The sequence below is a fragment of the Sinohyriopsis cumingii genome, chromosome 2, assembly GCF_028554795.1.
Source record: "Sinohyriopsis cumingii isolate HCF-2022 chromosome 2, ASM2855479v2, whole genome shotgun sequence".
Classification (NCBI taxonomy): domain Eukaryota; kingdom Metazoa; phylum Mollusca; class Bivalvia; order Unionida; family Unionidae; genus Sinohyriopsis; species Sinohyriopsis cumingii.
In genome coordinates, this window is record NC_142962.1 from 135,723,442 (window position 1) to 135,747,575 (window position 24,134).

Sequence of the window (24,134 nt, forward strand, 5' to 3'; positions counted from 1 at the left end):
GACCCCGAGTGGCCGAGTGGTCTAAAGCATTCACCGTTCCGGATCACTGCCATCTCACCTCTGTCTGCGTGGGTTCGAGTCCAAGGCTCGGCTAGCGTGGGTACATGGGAAAGCCTGCCAGTAGCTTCTCGTGGGTCAGTGGTTCTTCCCTGGGTTTTCCAGGGTTCTTCCTCCACCAGTTATACTGGCCGCCATGTATAGTCTATCTTGTGCTGAGAAATGGCGTTAAACCCTACAACAACAACGATCACTATAGCCAATGATATTCTTCCCAACTCTCTAGCCAATGATATGCTTCCTGATCACTATAGCCAGTGATATACTTCCAAATCACTCTAGGCAGTGATATACTTCCTAATCATTCTAGCCAATGACATTCTTCCTAATAACTCTAGCCAATGATATTCTTCCTAATCACTCTAGCCAATGATATTCTTCCAAACTCTCTAGCCAATGATGTGCTTCCTAATCACTCTGGCCAGTGATATGCTTCCTAATCATTCTTGCCAATGATATGATTCTTAATCACTCTAGCTAATGATATACTTCCTAATCACTCTAGCCAAAAATATGCTTCCTAATCATTCTACCCAATGATATCATTCATAATTGCTCTAGCCAATGATATGCTTTCTTATCACTCTAGCCAAAAATATGCTTCCTAATCACTCTAACCAATCATATGCTTCCTAATCACTCTAGCTAATGATATGCATCCAAACCACTCTAGCTAATGATATGCTTCCTAATCACTACAACCAATGATATGATTCCTAATCACTCTAGCCAATGATATGATTCCTAATCACTCTAGCCAATGATATACTTCTAAATCACTCTAGCCAATGATATTCTTCCCAACTCTCTAGCCAATGATATACGTCCAAATCACTCTAGCCAATGATATTCTTCCCAACTCTGTAGCCAATGATATGCTTCCTGATCACTCTGGCCAATGATATTCTTCCAAACTCTCTACCAATGATATGCTTCCTGATCACTCTGGCCAATGATATGCTTCCTAATCATTCTAGCCAATGATTTGATTCTTAATCACTCTAGCTAATGATATACTTCCTAATCACTCTAGCCAAAAATATGGATCCTAATCATTCTACCCAATGATATCATTCATAATTGCTCTAGCCAATGATATGCTTCCTAATCACTCTAGCCAAAAATATGGATCCTAATCATTCTACCCAATGATATCATTCATAATTGCTCTAGCCAATGATATGCTTCCTAATCACTAGCCAAAAATATGGATCCTAATCATTCTACCCAATGATATCATTCATAATTGCTCTAGCCAATGATATGCTTCCTAATCACTCTAGCCAAAAATATGGATCCTAATCATTCTACCCAATGATATCATTCATAATTGCTCTAGCCAATGATATGCTTCCTAATCACTCTAGCCAAAAATATGGATCCTAATCATTCTACCCAATGATATCATTCATAATTGCTCTAGCCAATGATATGCTTCCTAATCACTCTAGCCAAAAATATGGATCCTAATCATTCTACCCAATGATATCATTCATAATTGCTCTAGCCAATGATATGCTTCCTAATCACTCTAGCCAAAAATATGGATCCTAATCATTCTACCCAATGATATCATTCATAATTGCTCTAGCCAATGATATGCTTCCTAATCACTAGCCAAAAATATGCTTCCTAATCACTCTAACCAATCATATGCTTCCTAATCACTTAGCTAATGATATGCTTCCTAATCACTCCAGCCAATGATATGATTCCTAATCACTTAGCTAATGATATGCTTCCTAATCACTCTAGCCAATGATATGATTCCTAATCACTCTAGCCAATGATATGATTCCTAATCACTCTAGCCAATGATATGCTTCCTAATCACTCTAGCCAATGATATGATTCCTAATCACTCTAGCCAATGATATGATTCCTAATCACTCTAACCAATGATATGATTCCTAATCACTCTAGCCAATGATATGCTTCCTAATCACTCTAACCAATGATATGATTCCTAATCACTTAGCTAATGATATGCTTCCTAATCACTCTAGCCAATGATATGATTCCTAATCACTCTAGCCAATGATATGCTTCCTAATCACTCTAACCAATGATATGCTTCCTAATCACTCTAACCAATGATATGCTTCCTAATCACTCTAGCCAATGATATGATTCCTAATCACTCTAGCCAATGATATGATTCCTAATCACTCTAACCAATGATATGCTTCCTAATCACTCTAGCCAATGATATGATTCCTAATCACTCTAGCCAATGATATGCTTCCTAATCACTCTAGCCAATGATATGATTCCTAATCACTCTAGCCAATGATATGATTCCTAATCACTCTAACCAATGATATGATTCCTAATCACTCTAGCCAATGATATGATTCCTAATCACTCTAACCAATGATATGCTTCCTAATCACTCTAACCAATGATATGATTCCTAATCACTCTAGCCAATGATATGATTCCTAATCACTCTAACCAATGATATGCTTCCTAATCACTCTAACCAATGATATGATTCCTAATCACTCTAACCAATGATATGCTTCCTAATCACTCTAACCAATGATATGCTTCCTAATCACTCTAACCAATGATATGATTCCTAATCACTCTAGCTAATGATATACTTCCTAATCACTCTAGCCAAAAATATGGATCCTAATCATTCTACCCAATGATATCATTCATAATTGCTCTAGCCAATGATATGCTTCCTAATCACTTAGCTAATGATATGATTATTCATTACTCTAGCCAATTATATGCTTCCTAATCACTCTAGCCAATGATATGATTCCTAATCACTCTAGCCAATGATATGATTCCTAATCACTCTAACCAATGATATGCTTCCTAATCACTCTAACCAATGATATGCTTCCTAATCACTCTAACCAATGATATGCTTCCTAATCACTCTAGCCAATGATATGATTCCTAATCACTCTAGCCAATGATATGATTCCTAATCACTCTAACCAATGATATGCTTCCTAATCACTCTAACCAATGATATGCTTCCTAATCACTCTAACCAATGATATGCTTCCTAATCACTCTAGCCAATGATATGATTCCTAATCACTCTAGCCAATGATATGATTCCTAATCACTCTAACCAATGATATGCTTCCTAATCACTCTAGCCAATGATATGATTCCTAATCACTCTAGCCAATGATATGCTTCCTAATCACTCTAGCCAATGATATGATTCCTAATCACTCTAGCTAATGATATGATTCCTAATCACTCTAGCCAATGATATGATTCTTCATTACTCTAGCCAATTATATGCTTCCTAATCACTCTAACCAATGATATGATTCTTCATTACTCTAGCCAATTATATGCTTCCTAATCACTCTAGCCAATGATATGATTCCTAATCACTCTAGCCAATGATATGATTCCTAATCACTCTAACCAATGATATGCTTCCTAATCACTCTAACCAATGATATGCTTCCTAATCACTCTAACCAATGATATGCTTCCTAATCACTCTAGCCAATGATATGATTCCTAATCACTCTAGCCAATGATATGATTCCTAATCACTCTAACCAATGATATGCTTCCTAATCACTCTAACCAATGATATGCTTCCTAATCACTCTAACCAATGATATGATTCCTAATCACTCTAGCCAATGATATGATTCCTAATCACTCTAGCCAATGATATGATTCCTAATCACTCTAACCAATGATATGCTTCCTAATCACTCTAGCCAATGATATGATTCCTAATCACTCTAGCCAATGATATGATTCCTAATCACTCTAACCAATGATATGCTTCTTAATCACTCTAACCAATGATATGCTTCCTAATCACTCTAACCAATGATATGATTCCTAATCACTCTAGCCAATGATATGATTCCTAATCACTCTAGCCAATGATATGCTTCCTAATCACTCTAGCCAATGATATGATTCCTAATCACTCTAGCCAATGATATGATTCCTAATCACTCTAACCAATGATATGATTCCTAATCACTCTAGCCAATGATATGATTCCTAATCACTCTAACCAATGATATGCTTCCTAATCACTCTAACCAATGATATGATTCCTAATCACTCTAGCCAATGATATGATTCCTAATCACTCTAACCAATGATATGCTTCCTAATCACTCTAACCAATGATATGATTCCTAATCACTCTAACCAATGATATGCTTCCTAATCACTCTAACCAATGATATGCTTCCTAATCACTCTAACCAATGATATGATTCCTAATCACTCTAGCTAATGATATACTTCCTAATCACTCTAGCCAAAAATATGGATCCTAATCATTCTACCCAATGATATCATTCATAATTGCTCTAGCCAATGATATGCTTCCTAATCACTTAGCTAATGATATGATTATTCATTACTCTAGCCAATTATATGCTTCCTAATCACTCTAGCCAATGATATGATTCCTAATCACTCTAGCCAATGATATGATTCCTAATCACTCTAACCAATGATATGCTTCCTAATCACTCTAACCAATGATATGCTTCCTAATCACTCTAACCAATGATATGCTTCCTAATCACTCTAGCCAATGATATGATTCCTAATCACTCTAGCCAATGATATGATTCCTAATCACTCTAGCCAATGATATGATTCCTAATCACTCTAACCAATGATATGCTTCCTAATCACTCTAACCAATGATATGATTCCTAATCACTCTAACCAATGATATGCTTCCTAATCACTCTAACCAATGATATGCTTCCTAATCACTCTAACCAATGATATGATTCCTAATCACTCTAGCTAATGATATACTTCCTAATCACTCTAGCCAAAAATATGGATCCTAATCATTCTACCCAATGATATCATTCATAATTGCTCTAGCCAATGATATGCTTCCTAATCACTTAGCTAATGATATGATTATTCATTACTCTAGCCAATTATATGCTTCCTAATCACTCTAGCCAATGATATGATTCCTAATCACTCTAGCCAATGATATGATTCCTAATCACTCTAACCAATGATATGCTTCCTAATCACTCTAACCAATGATATGCTTCCTAATCACTCTAACCAATGATATGCTTCCTAATCACTCTAGCCAATGATATGATTCCTAATCACTCTAGCCAATGATATGATTCCTAATCACTCTAACCAATGATATGCTTCCTAATCACTCTAACCAATGATATGCTTCCTAATCACTCTAACCAATGATATGCTTCCTAATCACTCTAGCCAATGATATGATTCCTAATCACTCTAGCCAATGATATGATTCCTAATCACTCTAACCAATGATATGCTTCCTAATCACTCTAGCCAATGATATGATTCCTAATCACTCTAGCCAATGATATGCTTCCTAATCACTCTAGCCAATGATATGATTCCTAATCACTCTAGCTAATGATATGATTCCTAATCACTCTAGCCAATGATATGATTCTTCATTACTCTAGCCAATTATATGCTTCCTAATCACTCTAACCAATGATATGATTCTTCATTACTCTAGCCAATTATATGCTTCCTAATCACTCTAGCCAATGATATGATTCCTAATCACTCTAGCCAATGATATGATTCCTAATCACTCTAACCAATGATATGCTTCCTAATCACTCTAACCAATGATATGCTTCCTAATCACTCTAACCAATGATATGCTTCCTAATCACTCTAGCCAATGATATGATTCCTAATCACTCTAGCCAATGATATGATTCCTAATCACTCTAACCAATGATATGCTTCCTAATCACTCTAGCCAATGATATGATTCCTAATCACTCTAGCCAATGATATGATTCCTAATCACTCTAACCAATGATATGCTTCCTAATCACTCTAACCAATGATATGCTTCCTAATCACTCTAACCAATGATATGATTCCTAATCACTCTAGCCAATGATATGATTCCTAATCACTCTAGCCAATGATATGATTCCTAATCACTCTAACCAATGATATGCTTCCTAATCACTCTAGCCAATGATATGCTTCCTAATCACTCTAGCCAATGATATGCTTCCTAATCACTCTAACCAATGATATGATTCCTAATCACTCTAGCCAATGATATGATTCCTAATCACTCTAACCAATGATATGATTCCTAATCACTCTAGCCAATGATATGATTCCTAATCACTTAGCTAATGATATGATTCTTCATTACTCTAGCCAATTATATGCTTCCTAATCACTCTAACCAATGATATGATTCTTCATTACTCTAGCCAATTATATGCTTCCTAATCACTCTAGCCAATGATATGATTCCTAATCACTCTAGCCAATGATATGATTCCTAATCACTTAGCTAATGATATGATTCTTCATTACTCTAGCCAATTATATGCTTCCTAATCACTCTAACCAATGATATGATTCTTCATTACTCTAGCCAATTATATGCTTCCTAATCACTCTAGCCAATGATATGATTCCTAATCACTCTAGCCAATGATATGATTCCTAATCACTCTAACCAATGATATGCTTCCTAATCACTCTAACCAATGATATGCTTCCTAATCACTCTAACCAATGATATGCTTCCTAATCACTCTAGCCAATGATATGATTCCTAATCACTCTAGCCAATGATATGATTCCTAATCACTCTAACCAATGATATGCTTCCTAATCACTCTAACCAATGATATGCTTCCTAATCACTCTAACCAATGATATGATTCCTAATCACTCTAGCCAATGATATGATTCCTAATCACTCTAGCCAATGATATGATTCCTAATCACTCTAACCAATGATATGCTTCCTAATCACTCTAGCCAATGATATGATTCCTAATCACTCTAGCCAATGATATGCTTCCTAATCACTCTAGCCAATGATATGATTCCTAATCACTCTAGCCAATGATATGATTCCTAATCACTCTAACCAATGATATGATTCCTAATCACTCTAGCCAATGATATGATTCCTAATCACTCTAGCCAAAAATATGGATCCTAATCATTCTACCCAATGATATCATTCATAATTGCTCTAGCCAATGATATGCTTCCTAATCACTCTAGCCAAAAATATGGATCCTAATCATTCTACCCAATGATATCATTCATAATTGCTCTAGCCAATGATATGCTTCCTAATCACTCTAGCCAAAAATATGGATCCTAATCATTCTACCCAATGATATCATTCATAATTGCTCTAGCCAATGATATGCTTCCTAATCACTAGCCAAAAATATGCTTCCTAATCACTCTAACCAATCATATGCTTCCTAATCACTTAGCTAATGATATGCTTCCTAATCACTCTAGCCAATGATATGATTCCTAATCACTTAGCTAATGATATGCTTCCTAATCACTCTAGCCAATGATATGATTCCTAATCACTCTAGCCAATGATATGATTCCTAATCACTCTAGCCAATGATATGCTTCCTAATCACTCTAGCCAATGATATGATTCCTAATCACTCTAGCCAATGATATGATTCCTAATCACTCTAACCAATGATATGATTCCTAATCACTCTAGCCAATGATATGCTTCCTAATCACTCTAACCAATGATATGATTCCTAATCACTTAGCTAATGATATGCTTCCTAATCACTCTAGCCAATGATATGATTCCTAATCACTCTAGCCAATGATATGATTCCTAATCACTCTAACCAATGATATGCTTCCTAATCACTCTAACCAATGATATGCTTCCTAATCACTCTAACCAATGATATGCTTCCTAATCACTCTAGCCAATGATATGATTCCTAATCACTCTAGCCAATGATATGATTCCTAATCACTCTAACCAATGATATGCTTCCTAATCACTCTAGCCAATGATATGATTCCTAATCACTCTAGCCAATGATATGCTTCCTAATCACTCTAGCCAATGATATGATTCCTAATCACTCTAGCCAATGATATGATTCCTAATCACTCTAACCAATGATATGATTCCTAATCACTCTAGCCAATGATATGATTCCTAATCACTCTAACCAATGATATGCTTCCTAATCACTCTAACCAATGATATGATTCCTAATCACTCTAGCCAATGATATGATTCCTAATCACTCTAACCAATGATATGCTTCCTAATCACTCTAACCAATGATATGATTCCTAATCACTCTAACCAATGATATGCTTCCTAATCACTCTAACCAATGATATGCTTCCTAATCACTCTAACCAATGATATGATTCCTAATCACTCTAGCTAATGATATACTTCCTAATCACTCTAGCCAAAAATATGGATCCTAATCATTCTACCCAATGATATCATTCATAATTGCTCTAGCCAATGATATGCTTCCTAATCACTTAGCTAATGATATGATTATTCATTACTCTAGCCAATTATATGCTTCCTAATCACTCTAGCCAATGATATGATTCCTAATCACTCTAGCCAATGATATGATTCCTAATCACTCTAACCAATGATATGCTTCCTAATCACTCTAACCAATGATATGCTTCCTAATCACTCTAACCAATGATATGCTTCCTAATCACTCTAGTCAATGATATGATTCCTAATCACTCTAGCCAATGATATGATTCCTAATCACTCTAACCAATGATATGCTTCCTAATCACTCTAACCAATGATATGCTTCCTAATCACTCTAACCAATGATATGCTTCCTAATCACTCTAGCCAATGATATGATTCCTAATCACTCTAGCCAATGATATGATTCCTAATCACTCTAACCAATGATATGCTTCCTAATCACTCTAGCCAATGATATGATTCCTAATCACTCTAGCCAATGATATGCTTCCTAATCACTCTAGCCAATGATATGATTCCTAATCACTCTAGCTAATGATATGATTCCTAATCACTCTAGCCAATGATATGATTCTTCATTACTCTAGCCAATTATATGCTTCCTAATCACTCTAACCAATGATATGATTCTTCATTACTCTAGCCAATTATATGCTTCCTAATCACTCTAGCCAATGATATGATTCCTAATCACTCTAGCCAATGATATGATTCCTAATCACTCTAACCAATGATATGCTTCCTAATCACTCTAACCAATGATATGCTTCCTAATCACTCTAACCAATGATATGCTTCCTAATCACTCTAGCCAATGATATGATTCCTAATCACTCTAGCCAATGATATGATTCCTAATCACTCTAACCAATGATATGCTTCCTAATCACTCTAACCAATGATATGCTTCCTAATCACTCTAACCAATGATATGATTCCTAATCACTCTAGCCAATGATATGATTCCTAATCACTCTAGCCAATGATATGATTCCTAATCACTCTAACCAATGATATGCTTCCTAATCACTCTAGCCAATGATATGATTCCTAATCACTCTAGCCAATGATATGATTCCTAATCACTCTAACCAATGATATGCTTCCTAATCACTCTAACCAATGATATGCTTCCTAATCACTCTAACCAATGATATGATTCCTAATCACTCTAGCCAATGATATGATTCCTAATCACTCTAGCCAATGATATGATTCCTAATCACTCTAACCAATGATATGCTTCCTAATCACTCTAGCCAATGATATGATTCCTAATCACTCTAGCCAATGATATGCTTCCTAATCACTCTAGCCAATGATATGATTCCTAATCACTCTAGCCAATGATATGATTCCTAATCACTCTAACCAATGATATGATTCCTAATCACTCTAGCCAATGATATGATTCCTAATCACTTAGCTAATGATATGATTCTTCATTACTCTAGCCAATTATATGCTTCCTAATCACTCTAACCAATGATATGATTCTTCATTACTCTAGCCAATTATATGCTTCCTAATCACTCTAGCCAATGATATGATTCCTAATCACTCTAGCCAATGATATGATTCCTAATCACTTAGCTAATGATATGATTCTTCATTACTCTAGCCAATTATATGCTTCCTAATCACTCTAACCAATGATATGATTCTTCATTACTCTAGCCAATTATATGCTTCCTAATCACTCTAGCCAATGATATGATTCCTAATCACTCTAGCCAATGATATGATTCCTAATCACTCTAACCAATGATATGCTTCCTAATCACTCTAACCAATGATATGCTTCCTAATCACTCTAACCAATGATATGCTTCCTAATCACTCTAGCCAATGATATGATTCCTAATCACTCTAGCCAATGATATGATTCCTAATCACTCTAACCAATGATATGCTTCCTAATCACTCTAACCAATGATATGCTTCCTAATCACTCTAACCAATGATATGATTCCTAATCACTCTAGCCAATGATATGATTCCTAATCACTCTAGCCAATGATATGATTCCTAATCACTCTAACCAATGATATGCTTCCTAATCACTCTAGCCAATGATATGATTCCTAATCACTCTAGCCAATGATATGCTTCCTAATCACTCTAGCCAATGATATGATTCCTAATCACTCTAGCCAATGATATGATTCCTAATCACTCTAACCAATGATATGATTCCTAATCACTCTAGCCAATGATATGATTCCTAATCACTCTAACCAATGATATGCTTCCTAATCACTCTAACCAATGATATGATTCCTAATCACTCTAGCCAATGATATGATTCCTAATCACTCTAACCAATGATATGCTTCCTAATCACTCTAACCAATGATATGATTCCTAATCACTCTAGCCAATGATATGATTCCTAATCACTCTAGCCAATGATATGATTCCTAATCACTCTAACCAATGATATGCTTCCTAATCACTCTAGCCAATGATATGATTCCTAATCACTCTAGCCAATGATATGATTCCTAATCACTCTAACCAATGATATGCTTCCTAATCACTCTAACCAATGATATGATTCCTAATCACTCTAGCCAATGATATGATTCCTAATCACTCTAACCAATGATATGCTTCCTAATCACTCTAACCAATGATATGATTCTTAATCACTCTAGTCAATGATATGCTTCCTATTGATTTTCAGTTGCTATATGTTTCACAGTTACTAGCAATCTTCAACATTCTTTCAGGTACAGTACTGTACTTGTAAAATTTCAACATTCTTTTTTTTTTTTAAAGTAGCTATTTTTGTTAAGGTTAGACAAATTGCAATGTGAGTCAGACTAAATATACCCTTGCCAGTTGAATCAGATGATTGTAGTGACTGTTCATATGCTGCATTTACACATATGAGTCACATGTTTGATTTATGAACTGTATATGGTAACTTATCAATGCCTGCAAGGAAAATACTCTTTGAACTGAACATGACATCCATAACCTTTTATCAGAATATAATATCCATAGCTTTTATCAGAATATAATATCCATAGCTTTTGGGAAAAGTTTAGCCTTTGGATATATACACAAAATCCATATCTACTCTGAGGCTTTTGCATAGGTGTCAGTTTTCAATCCAAGACAGAAAATTGGATATATATATATATATATATATATATATATATATATATATATATATATATATATATATATATATATATATATATATATATATATATACACACATACAGACATGCCTTGCCCCATTGTCTTTTAACTGAAGCACTGTTGTTAATGCCATAACCTGGATGGGTCAGTAAATTATAATAAATAGAAAAAACATCAAATTTCAAGAACTCTACCAATAATCACTTGAATAGACATTACCCAAATGACTGGCTTAGTTTCATTATTGACCCTTTTCTTGTCTGTGTTCATGGAAAACCCAGACTTGTCCTACAGCCCTATGAGTTTTTGAATTCTGATATTTTAAGAACTATGAAATCAACAGTGTGTTTTCCATTAAGTTTAATTTTTCTAATTGTCTTCTAGGTTACCAACCTGCTGTGCAATCAGGCTTGCCATCAGAGACAAAGGAGATCCATCAAGAAGAAAACTTTAATTAATGAGTTTCCAGGAGTGAGCAAGAAAGGAAAACTACAGAAGTCTACAACATTGGTATGAACTGTAGTAAAATATAAGATTAATAGATGATTTAACACATAATAACATGAAGATGTTTTAGCTTGTATTTTGTGAAAATTCAATGAGGATGAAAGTTAAACACTAGCACAAAAACAACAAAAACATAAAATCATATATGTTATGTTGATCACACCATTGACATTGATGTTTTAAATACAAGGAGAGGAAATAAACTATGAAATCACTAGAGGTACAAAGAATACAGGTTGCATGTCATTGTTCTACATGGATTTGGCTGTTTGAGGTAGTTGTTGGTAATTATGCATGAAAAACTAATTAAAATCTCAGTCTGTAATGCTAATGGTTTGAAAAAACACTTTCCTGGTAAAGACTGGCTTGCATCCTTTGCATGATGTATCCAAGAGAAAACTTTTAAAACCATGAAATATATGCAGCATGGCTCATTTTAGAAATAAATTGCCTTACAATGCCCTCTATCAGAATTTGTCCTGGAGAAATATCCCCATTGACATCCATGTCTGTGTGGCATTCAAGTCAGTTATTGCATATAGTTCAGCCATATGTAGACCTCTTCCAAAAAAGATCACATGCAAATTCTGGTAATAGTTTTTAGCCATCCAGCACCCATCATTCTTTCAAATGTTTTCTTTCTTTTTGGCCTTAATGGTACCAATGTTTGGTTGCCTTGTTTAAATAAAATATTTAATATTCCACCACACATAGGCTGGTTCTGTAACTCACATAATAATTAGCGGTTTGTGACCAATTCACAGAGTTATTTCATTTTGAAACTTCCTTGGCTCAATTCGTGTGAATACAATTCTAGTCTTACTTTACTTGTTCATGCGGGATACAATTCTAGTCCATTATATTTTATCTACCACTTAACAGAAGCATGCATTTAACCATGTAATACATCATTATTATATGTGTACTCTTTTGTAAAGAAGAAAATAAAGGTAGAAGGTACAAAATGAAGTTACAGAATGAGTTTTTTATATAAAAAAACAATACTGGGGAAAATTTGATTTAAAAATTGAGTTTTAACATTTAGAAATCAAAATCGTGGTCAGTATTCAAGAGGCAAGTAATGTCAGTGATGTGCTTGTTGAATTAATTGAAAATATCGACAATTTCGTGTGGAACATTGACATTTTAGGCAGTGGGGATAATTAGGATTACTTTATCAAAATAAATGGAGTTGATGATAACTGGTTATTTGAAAATTTGATTTCACACATGAGTTTTAAAGTATTTTGATCAAGATGGAGGACAGTGCTTAAGTGATATTAATGTGAATGCCAATTTTGTGGGGAAAATTGATGTTTTGGGCAGTGCAGATTGTGATCTTGACTTCAATGAAATGAACAGATATGATAATAATTGGTTAGTAGAAAATTTTATTTCAAAACTGAATTTTAATGTGTAGAGATTAAAATGTCAGACGTTACTGAAGTTGCAAATGATGGTAGTGATGTGGATGATGATTTTGCAGAGGAAATTGATTGGCAGTAGGGATCATGATCATGACTACATCAAAATGATTTATGCGGATGATAACTAATTAATTGTTTTTTTTGGCTTGCATATTATTGATGATATGATGAAGACTTTGATGATTTTCAATCAAATTTAGCCTGTAAAATATATTGTTATAATTTGTTAATGATTTAAACTTTGGTGTATCATGTACCTTAACAGCATTGTAATCTCTTTTTTCAACACTGTGTGTCTTAATGGCATTACAACCTCTTTGTTCAGTGGTATGTGTTTTGAGAGCGTTACAACCTCTTTGTTCATTACTGTGTGTCTTAACATCATTATGATCTCTTTGCCCAACACTGTGTGTCTTAATGGCATTACATCCTCTTTGTTCAGTGCTATGTGTTTTGAGAGCGTTACAAACTCTTTGTTCGTTACTGTTTGTCTTAACATCATTATGATCTCTTTGCCCAACACACTGTGTGTCTTAATGGCATTACATCCTCTTTGTTCAATGCTATGTGTTTTGAGAGCATTACAACCTCTTTGTTCATTACTGTGTGTCTTAACATCATTATGATCTCTTTGCCCAACACTGTGTGTCTTAATGGCATTACATCCTCTTTATTCAATGCTATGTGTTTTGACAGCATTACAGCATTTCTGTTCATTACTGTGTGTCTTAACAACATTGTGATCTCCTTTTTCATCGCTATGTGCCTTGGCAGCGTTAGACCTCATTGTTCAATACTTTGTATCTTAACTCATTGACTCATCCTTGAAATTATACTATTTATGCCTGTAATAGGGGTGGGAAATGCATTTTGGGTTTACTTTAAATGCATTAGGACACACTCATTTTTTTAAAGAGCAGTTTAGCTAGATTCCTATGTGTATATCTCAAATCTCCAACTTAACCTACCTTTTGCAAAGATTCATCTGTCTATGTGCAGTTTGGAATGGTTTGTTTTAGATCTAAAACCAAAAAAATCTAAAATCCCAAACAAAACTCTGGCTCTGAAACCGGCAATTTTGTAAGTAAAAATATTGGGTCTCAAAAATTACATTTTTTTCTGCTGTATATTTTAACATCAGTAGAAAATGTCTACATTCATTGGTATCATTGTAGAACTACACCTTTCTCCTTTTCTGTAATACCACTTGCTTTGGTGTATTATAAATGATGTTGATGTTAGAAAGCTTGGAAGTAGGGTACAACCTCATGATGCTTAAACATGACACACGGGGTTAATGAGTTAATTGCATTATGGCCTCTTTGTTTAGTAATATGTGTCTTAACAGCATTATCACATCTTTGTTCAACACTGTGTATTAAAAGCATTATGACCTCTTTATTCAACTCTTAATATTTTAAAGACTCATGTAATGATATGAAAATAGAAATAGCAAGAGCAACACCAACTTGATTATCCTCTCAAATGTGAAATCTTAGAGAAGTTTTGAATGATGCCATAATACACAGGTGAAAAGAAAGAACAATGTAAAATAGACAAATCATGGTATTGTTTAATGTATTAACATTGATTCATTTTAGTCATCTTCAAAATTTTAAAAATTCTGTTTAATGAGTGGAATAGATGAAAAGTTCTACTTTTTTATTCGCCCTTTTTTATTTTCACCAAAATATTTAAAGGAACAACAATGTTTTATGTTGATATTATTCAGCTAAATTTGTGATTTCAGTTTTCACATTTTATAACAGCTTCACTGTATGTCAGAATCTTACTATTCCATTATAGAATGCTGACATCAAGTGTGACCTGTGCAGGTTTGCAGTGACTGAACTTGACAGTCTTCTGGGTGAGAACAGGACTGATGCAGCAATTAATTCCACACTGAATTCTATTTGTGCGAAGCTGCCTGCAGAACTCTCTTTACTGGTATGTTTAAAACAATCCACAGTCAAGCAATGTACTCTGATTATAAAATAATTGTTTTAATAAAACAGCATTTATGGGAATAATGTCAAGGATGTCAGTTTAAATCATATCCATCCGTTCTGCACTGTGATTGGTCCAGCCTTTTGAAGGAACATACCTTTTATCAGGTCAGTTAGACTAATACACACAAACTGAGAAAATTAACCATTGTTAATATTAATTATATCATTTTTATCAGCATACTTTTGTGGATGGCTTACCTTTGTTGCAGGCAGGTTTTCAAGAAAAAATATCAGTAGGGAAAAAAAAGGCCTTCTCAATCAAATACATTACCCAATCACAATTACATTAGGAATCAACTTCACTACTTCCTGAATCCAGCTATTTCAAAATGATCTATCTATCTATCTATCTATCTATCTATATACATATATATATATATATATATATATATATATATATATATATATATATATATATATATATATATATATATATATATATATATATATATATATATATATATATATATATATATATATGTATGTATGTATGTATGTATGTATATATATGTATGTATATATATATATATGTATATATATATATATATATATATATATATATATATATATATATATATATATATATATATATATATATATATATATATATATATATATATATAAAGGGAAGCAACTCTTTCTAATTACCTTCACTTAGTCCAGCTAGGTAGATGCATATTAGATGTTTACCAGTTTTTGTCTATGTGATAGTTTGTGAACTTTTTCTGGCCACCCAGCTTGAGATATTTTGCTTTACACAGTGTTGTAACACTCTATTTTCATATTTTATGATGGAAATGTTCATATTTAGCACGTCATAATTTGACATGTTTTTATCAAAAGCTGCACATAGTGTTTATTGGTGTATTTCTTGAAATAATTGTTGGCACTGCAATTTATTCATTCATTATTGTTTCTCATTAGTGAGATACATTTTGGTCGTTTCGTTAGCAAGTTGCCTTTTGGTCTTTCTTTCTATGTCTTTGCAGGTTGAATAATATTAAGATGCAAGATGTTCAGAAGGTTCAACGTCACTAATGACATATCTTGTGTACTAAGTGCACAGTTCCATGCAGTAACTGCAGCACATAGTTTGAAGAGGTGTGGCCAAGGGCACAGCTGCATGCAGTGTCTGCAATATATAGTTTGAAAAGGTGTGGCCAAGTGCACAGATGCATGCAGTGTCTGCAGTATAGAGTTTAAAGAGGTGTGGCCAAGTGCACAGATGCATGCAGTGTCTGCAGTATATAGTTTGAAGAGGTGTGGCCAAGTGCACAGCTGCATGCAGTGTCTGCAGTATATAGTTTGAGGAGGTGTGGCCAGGTGCACAGATGCATGCAGTGTCTGCAGTATATAATTTGAAGAGGTGTGGCCAAGTGCACAGATGCATGCAGTGTCTGGAGTACATTATTTGCACAGATGCATGCAGTGTCTGCAGTATATAGTTTGAAGAGGTGTGGCCAAGTGCACAGATGCATGCAGTGACTGGTGTACATTGTTTGAAGAGGTGTGGCCAAGTGCACAGATGCATGCAGTGTTTGCAGTACATAGTTTGTAGTGGATTGGCCAAGTGCAGATCTCCATGCAGTGTTTGCAGTATATAGTTTTATGAGGTGTGGCCAAGTATTGTTATAAAACAGCTCAGGAGCAAGGAAGGAGAATGGTACTAAAGTCGTCTGAATTCAGAATCTGTGGTATCATAGGGGATCTAGTGATGGATCCTCCTACAAAGAGTTGTGCTGATGGCTACAGTAAATTTAGGTGCTACGAAATTTCTTACTAAAGACCCCACTGAATAGATATTGGAGTGAGATGTGCCCTCTTTTTAGAACAAGCAATGAGCAAGTATGCTTCAGTGTTACCATCTTGTAAATTTATAGGGAAAATGGAGGAAGAGTTTACCTTTCTCTGAAGTGCAGAGGATGTAAGTTCCCCCACATGCCTGTGCTTGGACTTGATGCCAATAAGACTGGACACATGGGGTATCATTTTGATTATGGGGCTTTTGTAATCTTAATGTCCAGTACCAGCTGTCTTATGCCATCCTAGCTCCTCAATTACTGATAATTACAGGGTACTTGCTGACAAAATCAGAGACCTGAATCATGCCATGACCTTCCTATTCGTTAGACACTTACCAGTGACATTTTATTGTATTGGTACTGAAATAATCTGGATGACACCTGGAAGTGCTGAGCTTAGATGAATATTTATGGGCTTTTAATGTATCTGCCCTTTTGTTTTACAGTTTGTAGATACTGAAGTCACATTGTGCCCTATGCTCCCTTCCTTTTGGTTCCTTCCTTTTGTTTTACAGTTTGTAGATACTGAAGTCACATTATGCCGTATGCTCCCTTCCTTTTTGTTCCCTCCTTTTGTTTGGCAGCCATACTGAGGATAATAGGAAGCAAGAGGCACAAGAGTTAATGCTTCAGCTCATATTGCCAGCATCTTCCTCTTTTTCAGGGGCAATAACAGAAAAGGGATGACCATCAGCCTATCCCTCATGCCCACTGGTGACCCTCCTAATGGGTGTGACACTCAGTCTCTTTCAAAATACTTGGATCAGTCTGTTCTCAAAGGATAATTGAGTGATCCAAGCCAAGTCATTTTGGAAAGGCTGTGAATCTTGTTTATCCAGCCTCCACTTCATTCATCATCTTCTTTCATGACAGATGCCCTGCATGATCCCATGAAGGCAAAAGAGCTTATGATTGCAAGGCAGTTGGTGGCAGACAGTTCAGAAGGTTAGGCACATTCTGGGCAGCTCAACATCTTGGCCAGTTCATTATCAAGGAGAAGCCAAATGCTTCACACTGAGTGGTCTCTCTATTATGTCTGTATTTCATGAAGTTATCCTCTATGGGATTGTCCAGTGTTAGATCTTTGTGTGACAAGGCTGAATGGCACACTGCCTACCTAGGTTTCAGTTCCTGGACCATGAAGTGAGGGCTGTTCTATGCTTTTATATGAGCATTGCTGATTCCGAAGATTGCTTAGAAATTGAGGGGGCAGAACAGCAGTCATGGTTTGATTGCTCCTCTCCAGTGGAACAAATTCTGGGTCAGTAGTTGCTTGATCTTGCGATACATGTTCTCAGGAAGATCACAGAGATCACCAAATTTCTCAAACAGTAACAAGTATTTCATCCGTGTCTGGACAAGGTCCTTCTTCACACCTGGCTCTTGTCAGGAGAGCTTTGCATGAAACAAAGGTCAACGTTTCAGTCTGGTTACTTTTGCTAGAAAGAGCCTGTGAAGTCATTCCTTTCTAGTAAAGAATTCCTCAGTTAACAAACTTTCTTCCTTTTCATCTTTGAAGAGAAGAGATTAGCTCCTTTTATTATTAATGGGTGTAATTCCATCATTTTTGACATGTACCCACATCATGGCAGAGAAGATATTGGTCACAACAAGGTTCTTTCAGACCTGTTGTCCAATTTTCAACTTTCCAGGTCTTGATTTGTTATCTTGCCTTACAAATGGAACCTTTCATGGGTCTTGACATGGTTCAACCTGTGTCAGTTTGAACCTGTCTTCAGTTTAAATGAATATGATTCTGCTGGCTGTAGGGAAAAAATCTGTTTTCAAGGCTGTCTACTACACATACTGGTTTATAGCTGAAACCTATGGCTTTAAAAAAGATTTAAAAATAAAAATAGTATTTGTACCGTTTGTCTACCCACATTATAGAAACCGGCTTGAACCAGTCTACTGGGACCAAAACTGTTATAGCACATTGAATGATGTAGTGATATGTGGCTGAGTAATTGGATTGAGAATCTAATACATATACACAAGCTGTTAACTGATTACCTTGTTGTTGTAATCTGGAGAGTTTAAGGCCAAATGTAGGACATTTTTTATGGTGTTATAAGTGATGAATAGATCTGAATCTAATTGTTGTTTTGTTATAAAGAAATGACATACAGTTAAGAGTAATAAAAAATCTACTGGTTAAGAAGCCAATCTTCTGATTTAAAGTTTAAAATCTACAGGTTTGATGTCCTTGATCTGTCACTCATTTGTATAAAACCTGCTTCCTGATACCTTTAGCATACAGGGTGAGTTACATGCATTGCCCATTGATCCAAACAACCTTGAGTTCCATTCTGATAGCTTAGCCATTTTGATGATGCAACCTGATTTCAACTCCAAGAACAGGTAGCCATCTAGAGGTAAACAGAAAGTAATTATTTGCCCTCACTCCTTAATTGATCTGCTGAGAGCTGAAGGAACTAGTTCATTCCCTCAGGTGCTGTCTGAGGTGAGCAGGGAACATCCATGGCTCCCATCAAAGTCTCTTCCTATTCACGCAGGAAAACAAGACCAGACTCCTAAAATCTTGCTCTTATGGGTCCAGTGGGTTGTTTGATTGATGTACTCTGAACTTTCTCAGGATCAAGTATGCCTCATGAAGATCTCAGATCACGAAATCTGATCGATTTTGACAAGTCTTGCCTCTGAGCATAATATCTCATTTAAAGACATTGCTGAGTAAGTTGGCTAGCATGCTTTTTCTCAGCTTCTATCTATGTTATGATGTCACAGAGGTGATTGTTGAACTGTGTCAGGTAGTAGCTACCAAAAACAAGCGCCATGCCTCATTCATGACAGCACAACTTTTGTTCCAGGCATACGACTTATTGTTTTTGAAGTTTTTGTTTCATTTGTCTGGGAAACATTTTTTGGGAGGGAACACATTTGTGCTGATCCCCACAGGGGTTGTCCTGCACAATAGAGTTATATTTTTACTGTTTTTTTGATGTTACATTAAGAGAATGTTCATCCCTTTTACGAGGGCACAGTCATACTGCCCAGAGTGGTGACAATAATAGAGGATGAGATGGTCTTGCATTTCCTCTTTCTCTTACCAATTCTCCAGAATGTTAATATGATAGGGTAATGTATGGGATGGAGAAAGTACATTTTTAGTAAATTATATTTCACCAAATATACTTACTCAGTCATAGTGGTAGTACTACCTCTCACCCATTCCCACAAAATGAGCATCCCGTTGTTAGCTTTGCTCAAGCTTAAATCTCGTAAACATCCAGTATACAGGTGTCCAGCTTACAGGGCTAAATAGAGGTAATTTGTAAGAGTTGCTTCCCTTTGCCTTTTGTTGCTATCTGGATTCAGGAGAAAATGGAGTTTATTCCTGCTATTGATGTTTTGATAAAGTAATCAGTGGAAAAATATAATTTGCTAAAACATGTTCTTTTTATATCAAACATAACTTATGTGTCTTACAAGAATGAAATAGATTTTTTTTAAATTGTTAAATTCAGCATTGATGAAAAATGTTTTATCTTAATTAATTCATGACTTTACAATTCAGTTTTTACATATTAAAAGTTTCAGACACATGTATTTCACTTGTTAATTGATAAGCATTAAATATAATGGATTGCTTCTTAGAGACCCTCTCACTTTTGAGAGCAAATCATCAGAAGGATATGAGAAATCAAGAACCATTCTATGTGGTCATGTGACCAGTCATTTGGATGTGTAAGCGGTGGGCAGCAAAACAAGATAACAGCATTGACTCGGGAGATAAATGTATATGATTATCATAGAAATGAGATCTAGATTGCTAGATCAAGTTGTCAGCATCAAAAAATCTGAATTATTATGAGACATGAAGCATCGGGTCATAATCTGGATTTTCTAATGCTGATAACAGTATGTGATTTTGCAATCAAGATCAAATTAGCATGATAATAATATTTTTGTTATATACCTATACATTTTCAGATATTTAAAATAACATAACTCGAAAAAAAAATTTGCTTAACATTTCAATCTTTCCAATATGAACTTTGTTTTAATTCATAAGCCAAATTTAATTTTTATTACAGTTGATATGCATGTGAATATCATTTTTATGAATGAAGCATGTGGAACAAAAGTCCCTCATTTTCACTACTATCAATGTTAAATAACAAGTTCTATGATGCATTAGGGCAGCAGACCTGTATATGTGATTCACAGTTATTGTGCAGTTGTTAAATTTTGTATCATGGAAGATATCACCAGCTAAATAACTAGGGAAGTGTATATCCATTGGCTGACTGATATCATTTGAACTGTTTCTGGTGGGACATTGTTTATGGCTCTAAAAAGGACTTGGCATGGAAAGACAGCATAATTTTTAGTTATTTGCAACAGGATTGAACAAATTGTCGGAACCCGATGATACAGATTTGTTACAAGGAATTCTACTCATTTCCATTTGTATGGCATAGTTATTCATGCTTGTTACAAGGAATTCTACTCATTTCCATTTGTATGGCATAGTTATTTATGCTTGTTCAGTTGTCACCGGGAAACAGCAAGGATAAAGTAGTTCCAGCCATGTTTGAGAGAATTGCAATGTAGAGTCAGAAAATGAGTATTGTTTTCCTATATTTTGTATTTGATGGTAAATATTTGGGTAATTACTGGGTAGAAAATTTACAGATATATATTAATTACTGTTATATGTTGGAAATAATAAATAATAATAGTGCTTTAAGTTATAAAAATATTGATTAAAATTCACATCAAAATATAATGTTCATAGGTACATTATGACCCTGCTAAAAACGATAGTTGGGAGCCATAGAACTTGACCATGTTATAGACCTAACCATGTTATAAGCAACCAGGTTAGTTAGCTGAAGAAAATGATGCATGTACCCAAAAAGAATTGCGTGTATGTGTGTGTAGGGTAGGTAATAAATGCAGGTGGCAAAATACATGCTTCATTGGCACAGTTACCATCTTAAATCGATGCATATTAAATGAGAAATACACCTGTAGTGAAAACAGAGAAGTCATACATAAAATTTTACTTTATTTAGAGAACCACGAATTGGTATGTATATGTGTATACTGTTTTTATATACATGTCTAATGTATTGCATGAATAGAGTATCAACATCGTGTACTCACCCACAAATCTCATCACATTCAATGAATCCACAATACAAGTGATTCCATCAAAAAATATGCACACACACAGATTTAAAATATTCAATAATTTTGTCACAGGTCATATAGGTCTGAATTCAATGGGAGAACAGCACAACCACATAATGAATGATGAAGCACATTAACTTTTCAGTACATCCCAAGTCGGTAAAAGTTAGTTTGTGTTTTAAGCTGCCATTGGTAGTATTCGTAAGCATAAACTTTTTCCCTGCAAAAAGGAAACTTTCATGGCACAGTTAACATGTTCCAGTCATGTTGGAAAATGCAAAAATCAATCAGATTCTATTGCTTTTATTTAAGTTTGGTACTGACTTCCTTTGAAGAAAGGTTCTGTAGTCAGCTTTCTTTGATGAAGGGTGCATGCGTTATTGAAGTCACCACTTAAGAACAGTTTTGGAGAACCAAAGAAATGCCCATTTCTTAGTGTGGTGGCAGCATCAAATAATTGTATTGCATGATTGAGACTAATTTTTGTTTCCATTTGCTAAGTATGTTTTCATAACAATTGGTGCTTCCAAGGTAATATGTTTCCTTTGAAATTTCAGCAAACTATTTTATCTGGGTACATTCTTAAAAAGGAATTGGCCGTCATTTGGTCTAGTCTAGTTACTGTTCCTCCCTGCCTATTGAACAAACCATCAAGTGAGATGTTTTTGGGGGGTTTGTTTTATTTTTTTTATAATTTTTTTTTTTTTTACATTTGTGGTAGCGGAGTGATGCTGCCTTCTATGCATGTGTCAGAAATTTAACAAAGGGTCAATGGAAGATAGAGATGCAGGTGTTTTGGTCTGATGACAGGGATTATTATAGAAAATGTGAGTGTTGTGAAGGATTTAATTCCGAGTGAAAAGAATAAGAGTTTTACTTACCATCTACATACAGATGTCAGACTATGTAAATATATTAATTACTAGCAAGCAGACAAAAATTCGATGAAAGATAGATTATGAGATAATACCTCTTCCGTTGATCTCCATTGCCAGAAATGTCAACAACAAAAAAGCAGATATCTCACAACATACAGTACTCATGCTAGATGTCAAGATAAGCGGATTATGATATAACAATGCACTGTTTAGATTGTTTGTCAATATGGACCAAGAATTTGTTTATGTAACAATAGATACATTTCAGTGCATTTTATATCAAGTTTGTGGCTTCCTTTCATAGGGCCTCTGAATTTCTCCACTCCAAACCAATGGTTGTATATACAAGTTTAAACGGCCAACAATGTTGCCAATAAAAAAAATTGCCAGATGGAGAGTTGCCACCAATAAGGAAAATAAATCCAAGTTTGTGACATTGGCGAAGCCCTACACCATCTCAGAATAAACTTTTTACAAGTTATTTTTGTACTTATAAGAAGAAAAAACTATTTTTTGGTGTACAAGACAAATGCACATTAAATTTCAAGAGCCATGCCATGATCCTCTTGTATTATTCATTTGCGATTTCTTCCCCAAAATTATAGACTTTTACATTTTTTTTGTACTTTTAAGAAAGAATTTTTCATGTATGAGAAAAATACATGCATATGAAATTTCGGCAGCCACACCACGACCATGTTATATCCGAATTTGTGTTATAATGGTGCATGCTATAGTGGGGTGTCACTGTATTATGATCAGGTAATGTTTTGGAAAAAGAAACCAATATTTTTCTCATAAAATATGTTTCATCAGTAATACTTACTGAATCATAATACTCATACACC

The 24,134-nt window shown here is 34.8% G+C and overlaps 1 protein-coding gene across 5 annotated transcripts in view; it reads left to right on the plus strand.

The window, feature by feature from the left end:
* Positions 1–24,134, plus strand: part of LOC149805901 (uncharacterized) — a 132,155-nt gene that overhangs the window by 69,665 nt on the left and 38,356 nt on the right. For all 5 annotated transcript variants that reach the window (XM_089950659.1, XM_089950658.1, XM_089950660.1 and 2 more), the window contains 2 exons: positions 11,888–12,013; positions 15,244–15,384. In XM_089950659.1, the coding sequence (XP_089806785.1) occupies positions 11,888–12,013; positions 15,244–15,384 (267 nt within the window). The remainder of the gene's footprint in view (positions 1–11,887; positions 12,014–15,243; positions 15,385–24,134) is intronic.